Source organism: Planococcus citri, chromosome 3 (assembly GCF_950023065.1).
Source record: "Planococcus citri chromosome 3, ihPlaCitr1.1, whole genome shotgun sequence".
Lineage (NCBI taxonomy): Eukaryota > Metazoa > Arthropoda > Insecta > Hemiptera > Pseudococcidae > Planococcus > Planococcus citri.
This window is the reverse complement of record NC_088679.1, coordinates 36,773,593-36,792,255: the sequence shown is the minus strand read 5'-3', so window position 1 is coordinate 36,792,255 and position 18,663 is coordinate 36,773,593. Positions and strand designations below refer to the sequence as shown.

Genomic DNA, 18,663 nt, shown 5'->3' with positions numbered 1-18,663 from the left:
GTCCATAATACATCAACAAGCATAGAATAGGGGAATACTTACGGCATCCTAATTCATCAGAATTATCTTCACAGTCATTAACATGGTTGCACAAGGCAGTCTTAGGAACACAGTGTTTATTGGCACATTGGTACTCAGCGTATAAATCGCAAGTTTTCGTCGTCGGTTTGTGACACAGCGTCAGGTTGTTCTCATCCGAACCATCTTCGCAATTATCAACGCCGTCGCAAACTTGGTAAAATTGTATGCAACGTTTATTATCGCATTGGAATCGGCGTAATGTGGTGCAATTGAAGTTCGCTGCATCGAGTAAATTATTGTCATTAATAGGTCAGAAAAATATACGAAGGTTTTTCAACTGGTAGGCCAACTTACTGCATAGCTCGTGAGCTTCATCGGAATTATCGCCGCAGTCATCGTTACCATCACAAAGCTCGGTTTCTTCGACACATAATTTGGTAGCTTTGCATTCAAATTTACTATCTGGGCAGTATTTACCACCAGGGTATCTTGGAGGACAGCCAATCTCATCGCTCAAATCTCGACAGTCTTTATCACCATCGCAACGGAAATATCCGGCGATACAATGGCCACTGGCACATTGGAATGTTCCATTCTGCAGCAAAGTGAGAAAGTATTAATTACACATCAGAACTATGAAGAAAAGAGAGTGAAATCATTACACCATTGAAGGGGTTTCTTACTTTGCATTTGAAATTGCCGCAGTTTATTTCATCCGAGCCATCACCGCAATCGTCATCGTGATCGCAGCGCCATTGGTTAGGAATACATTTGGTATTAGAGCATTGGAATTCGGATTCGGAGCAAGGTCGATACGATCCTTTGCATAGTTCTTCGCTTTCATCTGAATTATCTCCGCAATCGTTTTCGAAATCACACAACCATCTCCTAGAATAATAATAAGCAAAAATTAAATAGAAAATTTGCACTAATGAAACGTTAATGAAGCTAGTCAAAGGACTGGTAGAACGTACTTTGGTATACAACGATTATTCCTACACTGGAAGTCCCCGGTTTCATGACATTTAGGACAATTCTCTGGTAACTCGTCGGATCCATCGCGACAGTCATCTTTACCATCGCAGAACAACCATTTTGGAATACATCTGTAATTAGTACGTCCCGGACAACGCTGCCAACCAGTGGTACAATTACGTTGTCTGCACATGTAAGCTGGCTCATCAGAATCGTCACCGCAGTCGTTATCGAAATCACACATCCACAGTTTTGGTATACAGCGTCCGTTTTTGCATTGGAATTCGGCTTCAGGATCACAAGGTCGATTATCTAAGAGAGAAATCACCACATTATTGAAATCAGTCCATAAGTTGATCCTCAGAAACTTCGATAGAGGCGCAGATGCTTCAACTTACTACACGTCGCGTGATCTTCATCGCTTCCATCTTTGCAATCTGGCTCTCCGTCGCATTTCCAAGCATTGAGAATACATCTGCCGTTCGATTTACATTTGAATTCTAACTCGGGACACGGCAGATCGCAATGCACTTCGTCTGATTTATCTCCACAGTCGTTGACGCCATCACAGATCGTGGTAGAAGGTGTGCAATTGCCATTGGCGCATTGGAATGCACCTCCACGACAATGCCTTGGAGGACAAGTGCTTGGTTCGTCTGAACCGTCAGCGCAGTCTTTTTCACCATCGCATCTAAAATGAAAAATATTGATTAGAATGGACGAAGGAGGAAAAAGCTCAAAAAATCACTCCAATTCATCAATCAAAGGTGAACTCCAGGAGGTCACGAACTTACTTCCAGAACCAAGGAATACATTTTTCATCTCTGCCACCGCAACGATGCTGGCCTGAGGTACAGTTGGCTATACACGTTTTACCATTTTGTGGATCAAGATAAAATTGGTTAGGACAAGCGCATACGAAAGTTACTGGACTCATTGTTTCCATGTATCCTTCGGGACTAGTATCTACTCCAGGTACAGGTTTCAATAGACAGAGATGTGAACATCCTCCGTTATCGTTACTGCACGGATTAGGGTATGGCATTTGTCTGAGAGGATGATAGACGTGAACATCGAATGGTCTATGGGTAGTGTTCCTTAATACAGTGTAATCTCCTCCTGTGAATGAATCAATTCAAAATGTTATTTCATTATATTCAAAATCATCAACTTGTAAATCGATTAAAAAATAACATACCATTGAATTTATTAGCTCTATAAATGGCTTTAAGGTTCCAATCACTCCAAAAGATGTGATCATCGAAAAGAGTCAGGGCAAATACATGAGGGACTAGTTTATCTCCAGATATAACAATATGCTTATGACGACCTTCCAAGTCCGCGGAAGCGATGTAATCCAAATGAGCATCAGCCCAATAAATCCTATCAGCGAAGTAATCAATGGTCAAGCCATTAGGCCAAGCGATATCATTCTCGTAGGTGAGGATACGAGTGAAATTTGATCCATCCATGCCAATTTTACCAATGTAAGCCTATCAAACAGATTAACCAACGTGAATCATCGAGGCATAGTGTGGTACAACTTGAATATGATTTTGAAAGAAGCTATACCTGCAGATGCCAGCTGGTGAAGTACAAATATCCAATACCAGGATGGGCTACCAGAGCTCTAGGATCCTGAATACCAGCTTTCAGAGTTTTTCTTTGGGTACCGTTGAGTTGAGCTACTTCAAGATGTTTGCTATGACGATCTAGCCAGTATAATTTTCTTCCAACCCAATCAACAGCGATACCTTCCAAACCATGGCTATCGTGTCTGATAATTTTTTCTCGATCTGGTGAACCAACCGGTGATCTGTAAAATTTTTAAAAAAATACACCAATGTTATTTGCAGATATTAAAACAGAAGAGCGATGCGAAACAGCTCCAAGATCACGATCCCTTACCTGTATATCGTTTTAGCATTCACATCGCAGAAGTACATTTTATTTTCTTTTACATCAAAATCTAACGCTACAACGTTCAGCATATCTTGATGCATCAACGAATACTCGCTGCCGTCCAAAGACATGTTCCTGATGTAATATTTATTCGTAAACAAGAGCCAAGGCTTCGTTCGATCGCGTCTTTTACACGTATGCTCATCTGGTTCACGATCATAATACGTTTCATCACATTTACAATAATAAGACCCTGGGGTATTCGAACAGTACTGCGAACAAACTCCTGGAGATTCTACACATTCATTTATGTCAGCGCAAGCTTTACCATCTTCTAACAATCTGTACAAAAAATAAAATAAAAATTAATTTTTTGGATAGATGATCATAGGAGAGGCGCTGTAAAAAACTAGGTCCTTACTTATATCCGGCGTTACATTCGCAGACGTAACCAGTTGGTGTGTCTACACATTTATGGCCACATTGATTCATCTCTACTTTAGCGCATTCGTCGACATTACAATGAGCTGGTTCGTCACTATCGTCGGAACAGTCGGATACTTTATTACAAACAAGCTGGTAATCAATACATTGACCATTTTTACATCTGAATTTGTCACTAGGACATGTTGAAGTTTTATCTGCAAAAATAGTGATGATTAAATTAGATATTTTTATGAACCCAAATTTATTTGATTAAAAATCCACGACTGGTGGGTAATAAACTCACTTGTGCAATTAAATTCGTCCGAATTATCACCGCAATCGTTCTCGCCATCGCATCGATACGTTTTACGAATACATTTGAAGTTTTGACAAGCGAATTCTGCAGTTGAACAAGTTTGGTAATGAGTTTGACAGTCTTTACCTTCGTCTGATCCATCCCCACAATCGTTATCGTGATCGCAAAGCCAGCCCTATGAATAAGTTCATCATTAATATTCCTGTACATTGAGGACGTAGAATACCAGTGAAAAAATTATTAGTACATACTTTGTTAATGCAACGTCCATTGCTGCAAGTAAATTGGTCAGAGCTGCAGGTAGATGTTTTGGGACAGTTCAAAGCGGTCGAGTTTTCATCAGCTCCATCAACACAATCTGGGTCTCCATCGCACAGCCATTTTTTAGGAATACATTGAGCTCTGTTCCATGATTTGTTTTCGGTACAAGTGAATTCGGTGGTTTCGTCACATTTTCTGTTATCTGTAAAAAAAAAAAATGAATTTTGTTTTCGTCCTTTATGAAAAATGAGCATTTTTGAGAAAATCTGCTACTTACTGCATTGATGTCGAGCATCTTCATCGGAATTATCCAAACAATCGTTATCACCATCGCAAATGTAAATCCTCGGAATACAGTTTCCATTATCACAAGTGAACAGATCACCGAAACATGTTCTTCCTTCGGATTTACAGTACTCCGGCGGTTCGTCTGATCCATCTCCACAATCGTCATCACCATCACAGTACCAAGTGGCCGGAATACAACGATGATTGGGACATCTAATAAATCATATTTGAGTAAGCATATTCTTCTCTACAATGTTTTTTAGAAAATGAAAAATATCAACAGCTGATGCTGAACTCACCTGAAGCTATTTGTGGGACAGGTGCGTTGAGCGCAATGTATCGGATTTTCATCACTGTTATCACCACAATCGTTATCACCATCACAGAGCCAATATGGTTCAACGCAAATGTTAGTAGATTCACATTTCAGATGATTTGCTGGACAGGTCATATTACGTGGACAACGATCGTGTGTTTCGTCAGATGTAACATTATCTTTACAATCGTTGACTCCGTTACAAACCTACACAAGGTAAGATAAACCATTACTGATTAAGGTACAAGTTCATGATTACCTACTTATAGCATATAAACCGATCAAATTACTAACTTGTGATTGTGGTATGCATCTGTAATTGGCGCAGGTAAATTCGCCATTAGCGCAAGGTGGGTAATTACAATCGATTTCATCTGATCCATCTCTACAGTCGTTTTCGTGATCGCATTTCCAAGTTTTGAATATGCAACGTCCATTAGCGCACCTGAATTCGTTACTGCTACACGAATGGTAAGCTAAAAATATCGACAAATTTATTAGAAAGACTCTCGAGGATCTTTATAACGTTGTAGTCTCTTTTATAAAAAAGAATTGATTAACTTACTACAATATTTAACATCTTCGTCACTGTTATCACCGCAGTCATCGTCACCATCGCAAGCCCACATTCTCGAGATACATTTACCATTTCTACAATGGAATTTGGAAGCTTCGCAAGATACGTTTTTAGGAACACACATACGTCCGTCGTTGACCAAATTCGAATAATCATCGCATTTACATTCAGCCTGAAAAAATATTTTCAACAAATCAATGTCAAATTGACTGAAGTTCGATAATCACCGAGTATGGCTTTTTTGAACAAATTCTTACAGTTCCATTTCCTGCAGGATGGCACGACTGAGCACAACCACCATTATTGAAATTGCAAGGATTGAACGAACACTTTTGACGTTCTTTAGAGTATACAGTGATATCTCTGGGAGAATCTTCAAGTCGTTTAACAATTTCGATCATATTAGCTCCGGTGTGTTTTTCAGCTCTGAATACTCCTCTCAGTTGTAAATCAGTCCAATAAATGAATCTTCCGTGGACGGTTAAAGCGAATGGATAAATAGTCGCTGAGATGAGAACCTACAAAGAAACTCGTACGATTTAATAAGACTGAAAAATGGCAGCTTGGTGATTTCAATTAGAATTATGGGTACCTCTCGATTCGCTCCGGTTAATGTAGATTTTTCTATTTTCTCACGAACAGCATCCGACCAGTATAACATTCTTTCATCAAAATCAATTGTTAAACCGCTCGGTTGCGATAGATCTTTATCGATGATGGCTTTTTTCAACGATCCGGCCATTGTAGTACGGAAAATCTTACCGGAAGTTCCAAATCTTCCCCAATCCGTATAATACAACGTTCTAAAAATTGTAAAATAATTTTCCGGTGTAACATGAATTCAAAAAAAAAAAAAATCAAGGTGCGTGATAATTCAAGTTGCTTACCCGTTACATGGATCCAAAACTATGGCTCTGGGGCGTTCAACTCGAGCAATCATGACCAACTGTGATCCATCCAAGTTCATCGCATAAATCGAATTATTTGATGAATCAGTCCAATAGATCTTCTTTTGTGTCCAATCATAGGATATTCCTTCTGGATTAATACCTCGAGTCAATATTGACTGAACAGAGCTGAAGGATGGTTCATTGCTAGGTAATGTACTGATTCGAGCCCAGGGTCGGATTTGAGTAAAGAACAGCTTACTGTCGGCGTAATCGAAATCTATACCAACCACGTTGGTCAAATTACCCTGAAATGGATCGCAAAATTTGTAATTTTTTTCCTCCTTAGAGCTTCAAAAATGACAGATGAACATGTCATGATACTCACAACTGGTTTGAAAGGCACATTGGTTGATTGCGGATCCAAGCTAACGGATCTGATTTCAGTTCTGGTTGCAAATACTAAGTATTCGGATAAAGTATCACATTTTGAAGAGGATCCAGCAGCAATTACACCGGTGGAGCAATCGCATTTGAATTTGAATTTATTCACCGGATCAACCGGGAATGAGAAACATAATTGTTCACAGCCTCCGTTACCTGCATTCATAAATTGAAATTTTTTTCAAATATTAGAAATATTTTTTTAAACTCCAAAAATTTCCCATAATTCAAAGGGAAATGAAGAGAAAAAAATTAGAATATTATGAAAATCATGTACCTAATCTTGAGCAAGGGTTTTGATCATCGGTGGGTTGATTGATTGAATCATAAATGGCGATATCTCTCAATCTCGGTAAATTAGTTCTGAATGTGGTAGGTACACTCGTATTACCAGGTAGTTTCGAAGCTTTGTAAACAGTATTGAGATTTCTATCGACCCAGTACACGTCACTATTGTGAATAGCGATACCCAATGGATTAGGGAGATAACCTCTGACAATCTGTCTATTTCCACCGTTAAACGAGACTTTTTGTATTCTATCGAGTCTGGCATCGACCCAATACACATCGTGAGTATTCATATCGACAGTTAGATCACGAGGCATACTAATACCACTGGTAACAATCGGTGTCCAGTTACTACCATCTAGATAAGCTTTGCCGATTTTTGGATATTGTCCGTAATCAATCCAGTATAAATATCTACAGAAAATATCAAAATGGTTAGTAAAATTCAGCCTCAAAGGAAGGTCTCTAAGATTGGTGGGTACATGTATCGACCCTTACCTTTTAATGGGATTCACAGCCAATTCTTTAGGCGAGTCTGTGGTAGTTTTGACGAGTACTTTCCTCATCGAACCATCGAGCCAACAAACCTCGACGTAATTTTCATGTGGGAACACATTGGTGAAATATAAATTACCAGCGATCCAATCTACGGCCAGGCCTCTGATGCCATTCGATCCAATACCATCTTTAACAACAGGTTGTAATTCTGTGCCGTTGGGACGTATTCTGTATATACCGTTCCAAGTACCACGATTGAATTCGACCCAATAGATCCATTTTTGCGAATAGTGGAAATCAACATGTAAAATATGATGACCTATCAGGGCAGAAAACATCAGTAAGCGATTTTCCAGAAGTACATTATATTATATTGTAATATCAGTATTTTTAAAATGAGCTCACCAGGGCCAGATATAGGAACCATGGCTTCAGCCGAACCACTCAAACTGTAACCTCTGGCGATATCTAGCTGAGTAACGATGGCGAAATTCTGATAAGGTGAACATCTAATTTCATCTTCAACTGTGTAACCAATGGAGCAACCGCAAACTTTGGCAAATCCTTCGAAAGGTATGCAAAGCTGTTCGCAGCCTCCGTTGTTTTGTAAACATGGGTGGCTTTTGGCTATGTGAAAAAAAAAGAAAACAAAAAAGAATTAATAACGAGAAATTTCTTAATTAAGGAGAATTGCTGAGGTGTTACTCACTTTGGCGTTTTTGGAAAACGACGAAAGATTTCAAGTCAGATTCGTTATCGAGGATGATCTCAGAATTCGATACATTATCCAAGCTGACTCTTTCCAGTTTATCATAATGTGGATCTAAGAAATATAAGCGTCTTTCATACACAGCCAATGCTTTGGGTAACGATACACCGTTCATTTCAGACATAATGTCCTCCAGTCCTTGACCGTAGGTGGAGACAGTTTTCACCTGTAAATACAAGCATAAATAATTATTTTACATATTCAAGTCATCAAGATAATAATGATGCAAAAAAATTAAATTTGAAAATGAACTTACACGGCTGGGGAATTGTGTGCTGTAATAGATTTTTTTAGTATCTAAATCTATTGCTATGGCTAGCGGTACATCCCCATTGTTGACTAAAATGATTGGCAACGAACCATCCATATTTGCTTTGCCGATTTTGGGTGGTACTCCAAAACCTCCTTCATCGGCCCAATACAATTTCCTGCAAAAAGCAATAAAATTTAAGTCAAGTACATCCAGCAGTAGGATTATGGAGAAAAAAAAAGTATAATTACCCATCGAAAGGATCCAATGCTATTCCTACTGGTCTCGCAACGGAAACATTTTTACCATCGTTTGATAAAACCACCTTTCTATATTTTTCTTTGCCATCAACCTTAACTATCTCAATATTTGATGCAATTTGATTGCCTATGTAGAGATTACGACCAATCCAGTCGAATGCGATGGCATAAGGAGCACCCACAAGTCCACTGATATCGCTCAAGAATGCAGTTTTGTTTCCACCGTGATAATTCATCGAATAAATCGTACACTGCAATTAAAAATAGATGAAAATTTGTGAGGGTAAATAGAAAATAGCCCTCGTGGACGATAGGTTGCTTACGTTTCCAGAATTGTTATCATTATCTTCATCTTCTTTATTGCCTTGTACCCAGAACAAATTACCCATAACGTGATCGTAATCCAACATAACACCACCTTCAATGCCAACAACAGGCGATATATGCCCTGTACTTTTGACTTTGGGATCTAAACTGACGTCGACAATTTGCGAGCCTTTCATTACCAATAAATAATCAATATCCTCTGCAAAAAAAAAAAAAAAAAAAATGAAAAATATAACTTGATACCTACATTTTTTTTAGAAAACAACGTCAATAAAATGAACATGTTTAAATTACCTTCGACACATTTTCCTTCAGAAGTAACTTTAAATCCGGGTTTACATTTACACATGAATCCAGTAGGTGACGAAGGTGAAAGCAAACAGAACTGTTCGCATTTGTTTCCATTGCAGGGATTTTGGGTGATTGGTTGCAACGAAGGGTGATGCACATGAATACTAAGTGGTTGAGAGATCAAATGTGACACCACGGTTTGATTTTTACCTCTGAATTTGTGCGCTGATAACACCTACGAAGAGGAATATATTCGTATTAATAAGGGTCTTTCAAAGTAAAAATCTTGAAATGAATCAAACGAGTTCTGATTAAACGTACCCGATTCAGTTGACGATCAGTCCAATAAAGAGTATCTTCAAAAAGTGTCAGCGAATGTGGATGAAGCAGATAGTGACTTCCAGCAACCACCTGTTGTCTTCCAGTGCCGTCGTAATTGCAAAAATCGATGAAATCTAGTTTCGAATCAGCAAAATATACTCGTTTGTTGGCGATATCCAGAGTTAAACCATTCGGCCAGTATATTTTTGTATGGATGATGGTTGATCGATTAGTACCATCCATACCGGCTCGTTCAATTCGCGGATTTTCACCCCAGTCCGTCCAGAATAGCCAATATGCTCTGTAAAATGCACATTTTGCATGATATTAGCTCAGCACGAATGAATGGTTATCAAATTCTCAGCAGAGTAAGGAACTTACCCTGGTGTCGGATCCAAAACCATTCCTCTAGGTTGAGTAATGTTCTCTTTGATTAGAACCATTCGATCAGCGCCGAATTCTTTGCATACTTCGATGGTATTTAGGCGTGAATCCAGCCAATATAAATGACCTCCTACCCAATCGTAGGCTAGACCTTCGACCAAGTCTAATCCCGATGTTATAATCTACGTTATGGTAAATATTACAAAAATTAAATTAATCAACATCATTAAAAAAAATTTCTAATCTTTCGGACACACTGTGATATCTCATTAACGGACATCTTGCACATCATTAGATCAAAAAATACTCACATCTTGTGTAGTTTTGCCTCGATCCAACCTCGATATCTTTTTCAATTTCATATCAGACCAAAATATCGTTCCAGTATGCATATTGGATGCAGTAGCCACAACATTTTCTACCGCTATAGGAACTCGTTCTAAACCTTGCTCTTTTAAATCAGCTACCAAAATCGAATGTCGGTTCGAAATAATCAAAAACGCAGCGCTATGGTCTGGATTGAAAAAAAAATAACAGAAAATTAATTCGATTCACTCTTTTCGAGTTCGGGAGGTAAATTCATAAAGTAGGCCCAATTTACTTACTCACTGCTTTGCAATGCCTCTTGTCCGGCTCCAAAATGTAGCCTTCGGAACAACTACAGAAAAAGCTTCCTTTTGTGTTGGTACATTGTTGGGAGCATAGACCAGGAGGTTCACATTCGTTGAGATCCATGCAGTCATACGTATTATTGAGTACTTCACCGGTAGGGCATAAGCACATTGGACCCTGCGAATCGTGATCATTTTTTTATTAACGATATCCGAAGTTGAATTGAATTACAAAATTCAATTAGGAAAGGAGATGTATACTTACGATAGGTGTTTCTTTGCATTCATTCGAACAAAATCCGCCATGTTTTTTACATCCTTGTAAATCACAAAGAGGTCCTTCATCGGCACCATTCGGACAATCAGGTACACCGTTACAGACTTGGGTAAGATTAACGCAACGTTCGGTTACATTTGGACACTGCCATTCGCCGTCAGCACATCTGAACGAATACAAAATAGTATTTTTAGATTTAGAACAGGGTTTATCGATGGAATCATCGAGATATTTACCTGAATGGAGGAGGAGCACAAGCGTGAGATACGTCTTCATCAGAACCATCGCCACAATCGTCTCTTCCATCGCAAATGTACGCTTTGAATATACAATGCGAGTTGTTACATTTGTAATAATTCGGCTGGCAGGCTACCTGCAAAATATCCACCAATTTTTCGTTCAGTTTCGGCCCAAAAATAATCAGAAATTAATCCGAAAATAGGGTACGCATTTATTTTACCTGTTTGCAAGTTTTAGGTTCATCTGAATCGTCATCACAATCTGAGGTACCATCACAGTACCAAGATTTGGGCACACAAATGCCTGATTTCTCGCATCTGAATTGTTTCTCGGGATCGCATTGATTTGGTGACACGGTAGCTGAAGGAAAAATATAAATGAATCAACATAAACATAAATTGAGATCACATCTGATATTCGGTGATATGCCAGTGGATACTTACGACATCCCAACTCATCGCTTCCGTCATTACAATCCAAAATACCATCGCATTTATACGTCTCTTGAATACACTGCCTTAAATCAGCACACTTGAACTGAGTCGCCGAACACGTTATAGGAGGACACCCTTCTTCGTCTTGATTATCAAAACAATCATTATCACCATCGCAAACCCAGGTCTGCGGAATACAATGACCAGATCTAGGACACGTAAATTGGAAGTACGCGCATGTCTTCTCCGTACAAAAATCTCCTTCATCGGAACCATCTCCGCAATCATTTTCTGAATCACATTTCCAATTCGATGGAATACAACGACCGTTTTCGCAAAGGAATTGAGACATTGAACAAGTAACATTAACACAGCCAGTTTCATCACTATAATCGCCGCAGTCGTTTTCACCATCGCATTTGAAAGTCATCGGAACACAGCGTCCGGAACCGCATTGGAATTCGCCAGCATTACACGTTGGTTCTGAGAACAAAAAATAATGCAGGGTAAATTTCAATTTCAAAAAAAAAAAAAAAAAAAAAAAACGGAGAAAAATGTGAACAAGAAACATACTTGTGCAGTTTTGTTCTTCGTCCGAATTATCCAAACAATCGTCATCACCATCGCAAACCCAAGCTTTAGGTATACAACGTTGATTATTGCACATGAAATCCCATTTATTAGGACAAGCAGTCATTGGTGGTTCAGCACTCGGGTCTGTGATACATTTACGTTCATCTTCGGCTAATTTTTCTCCGTAAGGACAACCGCATTTTACCTTCGATGAAAAAAATAATTTTCCATTTTTATTTCTTTTTCAATTTTTCATTTTTTCTTTTCTTTAAAATTATTTGATCAATTTACTTGTAACTGTGAAGACGTATTAGAAGGAACACCGAAACACAATTTTTGACATCCACCATAATTATTGCTCGGCAAACAAGGATGGGTTTTACCAATATCCTGCTCACTCTGACTATACACCTTGACACCGTACAATCTATTATTCTGAGGCTCTTTGGTAACTACTTCCTCCATGTCGCCGTTCAACTTATGCAATTTAATTATCGAATCCAGTCTCCAGTCAGTAATATACATCCAGTCTACGAACAAATAGGAAAAAAATGATAATTACGTGCCTCGATCATAAACATAAGATGAATGTACGAATAAGTTAGTATTCAATCATTAACCATACCTTGATAAATAGCAATAGAAAACGGTTGCCTTATTAATTTCGAATTTATCGTCCTAACATCCGTTCCATCTAAGTTAGAATGCTGTACGTGGTCTAATAGTGCATCGCACCAGTACAGTCGATCCATAGCGAAATCCATCGCTAGACCATTAGGCCATCCCAAGGTCACATTACGGAATACCATCAAATTCGTACCATCCGTATACATTCTACTGATATTGGCAGGTCGATCCCATTCTGAGAAAAATATAAACCTATTAAAAATAACAATAAAGGGTTAACTATAATATTAGGCATTTTATTAAATATAACAATGTAGAAAAAAATAATCAATGGTTAAAATCTTACCCTCGGTTCGGATGGACAACGATGCCTCTGGGTCGTTTTAAATTCTTCAGCAGTACTCTTCGATTTGTGAAGTTTCTGGTGCTTAGCACGTTCAGTGTACCTTTTCTGCTATCGATGTAGTAGAGATTTTTTGCCATCCAATCTACAGCTAGACCTTCGACACCTTCGTTTTGAGAAGCCAATACGATTTCTTTTCCTGAAAATGGGTAAATGTGAAGTATTAATCAACGGTTTCAATATTTTTAAAAAAAACTGAAATCTAGATATTTATTAAGCTTACCGGTTCCATTTTTATATACTCTATAAATGACATCTTGCAGTACATCTGAATAATAAATGTAATTATTTTGAAAATCGAAATCTAAACCGACAAATCGAGCACGTCGAGAAACAACTGGTAAAATAGCGTCACTGAATCCTTCAGAGGTTGGGTTCAAGACTCGGCCTTTGATGTAACGTTGCTGCGAGTACAGTAAAAATTCGCTGACCACTGAAATAACCCAAAAGAATTTATTTAAAGGGATATTCTAAGGCTTGAATAGGTTGTTTTTGTCATCTGATACGTACTTATACAAGTTTTCAAATCATTCGACAGAGCATACCCAATATTACAAGCGCAGCGATATCCTAGAATTTCTGATTCGCTCACTTTTGTCACCACACACATGTGATGACATCCTCCATTATTGGTTCCACAAGGACTCGGTTCAACTAATCAAAAAATACAATATTTGAATCATTTCATAAAAACAAGCAAATTACGACCATCAAGTAGGTAAAGATAGGAAGGATAGGTACCTTTTTTTTGCAACAACGAATGAATAATTTTCACAGCTTTTGGATCCTTGACTTCCCTACTTTTGAATACTGCTTGAATGGAAGTCGATCCTTCGTATTTATTCACACTCATTATACCCTGTTTAGTACTATCTGACCAAAATACACGGTTTTCGAAAACCGCCAGTCTTGTAGGTGATGGCACTGATTGACCTGCAAATAAATCAATAGGTATATCAGTAATCGGTCAAGTGTAGGATGAGGGATTGAAAATTTCAAAAAATCTCCGATAATTTACATTTTCTTAAAAATGTTTAAAATAAGTAGGTACAAACAAACGAACCTCTTAATATAAGAAATCGATTATTTCCCATGTAATCGACCGTTTCGATATAGTCGAGTAACGAATCACACCAGAAAACTCGTTTACCAAAACTATCGACAGCTATTCCAGAAGCCTTATAGACTGCTTCGGTAACAATAGATCTGACATTCGTGCCATCCATATGAGCTCTGAGAATCTGGTTACTATCGGCTACGAACATTAATCTGCAATAAATCACAAATATGTACCATTAGCGACAATATTAAATTCTCGAGTTACTAAACTAAAGATCAGGTCAATACATACCCTGCTACAGGATCCAAAGCTACATCCGTAGGGTTGGTCAAATTGCTACCCATTACTATGGCATGATAACGACCATCTAGCTCGAAAATGTCGATTTTCTGTCCTAAAGAATCAACTATATATAACTTATGTCCTATCCAATCGACGGCCACAGCTACTGGAGACGGTGAACCTGGTAACATGAATTCGCGTTTTACTGCGGTCGACGTCGCAGAGCCAAAATTAATCATGTCCTCTAACTCTTGATAGTGAACCTGAAACAATATCATGGTTAGTTACTAAAATGTTATTCTTAATTTCTAATTCAATGGATCTGAGTTGAATAATTTGGCTGGTTAAAATTTCAAAAAAAAAAATGAGATGCTAGGCAATTGAAAAATTCTCTGAATACATTTTCCTTCATTTTGATACGTTGTCTGAAATTTAGCGCTGATTTTTTAAAAAAATATACTTTTTCTTCGTCTTATGATTTTCTGCAAAACCAGTTCTTTGTTGATTTAAAAAAAATTGAATTGTTTTTGACAGTAAAAGTAGATTTTCTGAGCCCAACAAACAATATTCATGAAAAAAAAATGAATAGAACCGAAATTATTGTAAAACATAAAATTTTCCACCAGTTGCAGTTCAATTGATTTTTTTTTTAAAGTTTAGTTTTCAAAATATTTGTACCTAACATAAAAATAATTAAACTTTTAAATTTAGAGCAAAAATATCTCAAAAACTGAGCACTCTTCGAAAAAAAATGGCATTATTCTACAAGAAATTTTACTTTCTACTATTCTATTTTTTTTTTCATTTTTTTTGTAGGATGCTTCGTTGACTCGAAAAATCCATTTTTAAAGTAAAAACGTTGAAAAAACACAACACTTTCAAACAAATAATCGGTTTTGCAGGAAAACTTCACGTGATAGAATTTTTCAAAATTATTTTTATCAACATCAGCGTGAAAAATCGTATAATTTCGGACAAAAATTGCATCATCAGTATTCTTTAAAAAGTTTCTTTTTATTAAAAACTAATAAAAAATGTCGCTCTTTACCAAATTTCCAAAAAAAATTATTTTTTTGCCTAAAAATGCCAAAAATTGCCAAATGGTCTTACTTTTTTAGTACTAAAAAAACAGTTCAAGGAGTATATTTTTTTTAATTGCACAGAGGTCTCGCTTTTTTGCCAGAAATTGCCACAATTCTCACTAACATGCCAAAAATTACCAAAAAGTCTTGATTTTTGCTAAAATAGTCAAAGTTTCAATTTTGAATTTCATTAACTTACATTTCAATTGAAATAATTTTTTTCTACGTTAAATGTTTTGTTCACGTCTTGTAACTTTTTTAGTTACTTTTTGGTTATTTTTTCATACTTGTTTGCTACTAATTGTTTTTTTTTTTTTTTTTTTTTTTGAAAAAAACTGAGTACGAACCATGTTTTTGAAGTTTTAGAACAATCAAAATTTGAGGTGCAATGTCACATAAACGTTTTTAAAATCTTGATAAGAAAACTTTGAGGGAGGTACACTAACACAACTATTTTTACTGCATCGTTTAAATTATTTTTAATAGCATCCTTCGATTTGCAGAACAAATATGTTCGGGACATTTTGAGCAGAATAAGGTGAAAAAATTGATATCTTTGGTAAGTAAAAACCGCTGAAAAAAATTGTTTGCAGTCCGCTTTTTAATAGCAACTTTGAAAATCGTATCCCATAAGCTTTGGTAGATTCGGGGGTTTTCAAAATTGAAATTCAAAAAAATTGTCAAAAATAATATTGATTTATTTTTTTTGATTTGACCCTAATGATTCTAACGTCCTTTCTCCCCCTGTTAAAAATGATGAGATTTAAAAAAAAAAACAAAATGTCGTGTGGACGCCATTTTAAAGTTCTTATTATTAAGGACACTAAATTCGAATGTCTTTTTTTTTTGAGTTCGATCCCTCGTTACACCCTTCCGCATTCAAAAAAAAATATATATCTCTCGGGATCACAAAATTGTGCCCATGAAATGATCTTTTTATACAATCAAAATCATCTTTGAGAATTTAACACGCCAAATTATCCATCTCATCTAATCTATCGAGTAAGATACGTACTTTTTTCGTTTTAACGTCGATCCAAAAAAGTAAGTTTTTAGCAAAATGGTAATCTAAACCGCTGACTAAAGAGCCGTTAGCAACGACCACTTGGTTCTGGCCGTGACTATCGATTTGTAAAATGGATTTATCGTGTGCGAAATATATACTAAAAGGATTTAAAATTTTGTTAGCTATACAATTCTTATTATCTACTAGATCGAAACCAGGGTAACATGAACAGGTATAAGAGCCTTCTGTATTCTCGCACAGCTGATCGCAGTAGCCCCATTCTTGACATTCGTCTCGATCTGTTGGCAAAAAAGAAAAATTAAAAAAACAATAAAAACGGGTAATTAGTTAATTAATTTTTTTTATAGCATATTGAAATTTTTACAGTATAGGCGATTTTCACATACCGACGCATCTCTTGGTATCGTTAGCAATCTTCAAGCCTTCGGGGCAAACGCAAGCTCCTCCGGTAGGCGAAGCTTGACACCGGTACTGGCAATTCAACGCCGGACAACTGGCCGTCGCTAGATAATAAAAATTTACCATTACGTCTAATTAAACCGGTTAACACTACCAACACACATGGTAAGAGGTAGAAAGAGGTATTATTAAAGCATCCAACAACCACCCGCGAATTTATGGGTAACTGCATTCCGATCTATAATGTCAAGGTTTGCCCGGTCGAGATGTGGCTTGGGCTATAGGAATTATGCAACTATCGTGCATCGTACTTACAGCATGCCGCTTCTTCGTCCGCATTATCTTCGCAATCTTTTTTCTGATCGCATAGCTGCGATTTCAGGATACATTTAGGTTTGCCATTAGGTCCTCCGCGGGGACACAGAAATTTTCCAGGGCAAGCTATCGTCGTGCAATTCGCTTCGTCACTTCCATCGTTGCAATCGGCGAAACCATCGCAATGGTAATTCCTCGGTATACAGCGACTATTCGCGCAGCGAAACTGACCAACGTGACAGGCTGCGAAATCTGTGAACAATGAGATCGTCTATTTAAACGAGAAAATCACCGGTAATATTCCAGGAATAAAATCTATACTAGTAAAGCATCCTATGCGCGACCATTAAATAGGCATTTCCTTTTCTTTTCTCGATTCCTATACCGTCATCGTAGTATCTCGTACATACACATAGTACATATAATTCTACAATCTTTCACATATAGGTACCTCTACCTATCTACCAAGCAACCGTAAAAACCACCGCAGACAAAAGTCATCTTATAGGATGGCATACAGGCGTACTTATATTTGTGTTGGTATACTTCACAGAGAGACAGAGACGTTACTGGTACGTAAGCTGTATGCAGATATCTTTCTTCAAATGAGGCCATATTAAAGAAGAAGAATGAAAAAAAAAAGAAAAAAGGAAAAATGAATAACTCAACCGCGTTATATTATTATGCAGCACGTGTGAGAAAGCAAATTAGCGTATACTCTGCTAATTTGCATAAGCACTACGTGTGTGTTGATATATTCGCAATTAGCGCGTCGAAAATTCGATAATTTATCGTTGATGTGTCGACAGGCTCGAGCTAAAGTGCAGTATGTCTGGCAAAATGTATATCTACGTGAAGGAAAATTCCTTCCTCGGCGATGATTCTGTGCTATTTTGTAGTGAAAATCGAGTCAAAACAAACGAAATCCAAAGAGGTTCTGTTTATGAAACAGTTTACAATTATCATCGATATTTCGTAGCACTTTTTTTTTGGCTCGAATATCGAATGTCGTGAATGAAAAGTTGACCGCATGTTTGGCTGAATTTTGATGCAAAATATTATTTTGAGAACCACTTGAATTTTACTCCAACGCGTTTTTATGAATGAAAGCAGATAAGAATACATAATAAGAATGAAAATATGGATGCAACAGAACAATGCATAAATATGTACTCATAAGACATGTATAATGATCTATATGAATTCAAATGGCAATAATACATTTGCGTAGACCTAGACACATAGATTCGAATTAATTATGTTCACTTTTTGACAACTGAAAGTAATCCCAGAAATGGATTTTTTGAATTTCAAACCTATTGAGATTTTACGTACGTACCTAGTACCTACATTTAAAAAAAGGAGTCGATTCAATACACTCACTTTAGGAGTTGAGAAATTTTTTGAAATAAGGTTTCTTCAAGATTCTTTTACAGACAAATACATTTATTCAAAACTACATAGAGTACATACTTAGGTACTTCTTACTAGGGAATGTCTCGGTCATTCAACCATCGATTTTGCTCATTTTT

At 37.1% G+C, this 18,663-nt stretch overlaps 1 protein-coding gene across 2 annotated transcripts in view; it reads right to left on the bottom strand.

Annotated features, from left to right (window-relative positions):
- mgl (megalin) overlaps positions 1-18,663 on the bottom strand; it is a 92,185-nt gene that overhangs the window by 5,047 nt on the left and 68,475 nt on the right. Inside the window, exons 5-52 of one of the 2 annotated variants that reach the window (XM_065356450.1) lie at positions 17,132-17,383; positions 16,804-16,920; positions 16,406-16,695; positions 14,318-14,571; positions 14,030-14,235; positions 13,708-13,899; positions 13,477-13,620; positions 13,190-13,399; positions 12,910-13,105; positions 12,562-12,815; positions 12,228-12,466; positions 11,937-12,141; positions 11,373-11,846; positions 11,150-11,289; positions 10,926-11,062; positions 10,678-10,855; positions 10,407-10,590; positions 10,113-10,315; positions 9,799-9,983; positions 9,418-9,718; positions 9,100-9,331; positions 8,802-9,004; positions 8,470-8,729; positions 8,225-8,396; positions 7,909-8,134; positions 7,605-7,826; positions 7,200-7,518; positions 6,691-7,115; positions 6,358-6,569; positions 5,970-6,277; positions 5,675-5,885; positions 5,340-5,600; positions 5,071-5,254; positions 4,800-4,981; positions 4,489-4,712; positions 4,179-4,402; positions 3,892-4,103; positions 3,629-3,815; positions 3,320-3,539; positions 2,905-3,240; positions 2,569-2,812; positions 2,195-2,489; positions 1,791-2,115; positions 1,395-1,687; positions 996-1,308; positions 705-909; positions 376-616; positions 43-300 (exon numbers count right to left, since the gene is read on the bottom strand). In XM_065356450.1, the coding sequence (XP_065212522.1) occupies positions 43-300; positions 376-616; positions 705-909; positions 996-1,308; positions 1,395-1,687; positions 1,791-2,115; positions 2,195-2,489; positions 2,569-2,812; positions 2,905-3,240; positions 3,320-3,539; positions 3,629-3,815; positions 3,892-4,103; positions 4,179-4,402; positions 4,489-4,712; positions 4,800-4,981; positions 5,071-5,254; positions 5,340-5,600; positions 5,675-5,885; positions 5,970-6,277; positions 6,358-6,569; positions 6,691-7,115; positions 7,200-7,518; positions 7,605-7,826; positions 7,909-8,134; positions 8,225-8,396; positions 8,470-8,729; positions 8,802-9,004; positions 9,100-9,331; positions 9,418-9,718; positions 9,799-9,983; positions 10,113-10,315; positions 10,407-10,590; positions 10,678-10,855; positions 10,926-11,062; positions 11,150-11,289; positions 11,373-11,846; positions 11,937-12,141; positions 12,228-12,466; positions 12,562-12,815; positions 12,910-13,105; positions 13,190-13,399; positions 13,477-13,620; positions 13,708-13,899; positions 14,030-14,235; positions 14,318-14,571; positions 16,406-16,695; positions 16,804-16,920; positions 17,132-17,383 (11,355 nt within the window). Of the gene's footprint in view, positions 1-42; positions 301-375; positions 617-704; positions 910-995; positions 1,309-1,394; positions 1,688-1,790; positions 2,116-2,194; positions 2,490-2,568; positions 2,813-2,904; positions 3,241-3,319; positions 3,540-3,628; positions 3,816-3,891; positions 4,104-4,178; positions 4,403-4,488; positions 4,713-4,799; positions 4,982-5,070; positions 5,255-5,339; positions 5,601-5,674; positions 5,886-5,969; positions 6,278-6,357; positions 6,570-6,690; positions 7,116-7,199; positions 7,519-7,604; positions 7,827-7,908; positions 8,135-8,224; positions 8,397-8,469; positions 8,730-8,801; positions 9,005-9,099; positions 9,332-9,417; positions 9,719-9,798; positions 9,984-10,112; positions 10,316-10,406; positions 10,591-10,677; positions 10,856-10,925; positions 11,063-11,149; positions 11,290-11,372; positions 11,847-11,936; positions 12,142-12,227; positions 12,467-12,561; positions 12,816-12,909; positions 13,106-13,189; positions 13,400-13,476; positions 13,621-13,707; positions 13,900-14,029; positions 14,236-14,317; positions 14,572-16,405; positions 16,696-16,803; positions 16,921-17,131; positions 17,384-18,663 lie in introns of those variants that run through there. The other variant, XM_065356451.1, reaches the window with a different exon arrangement.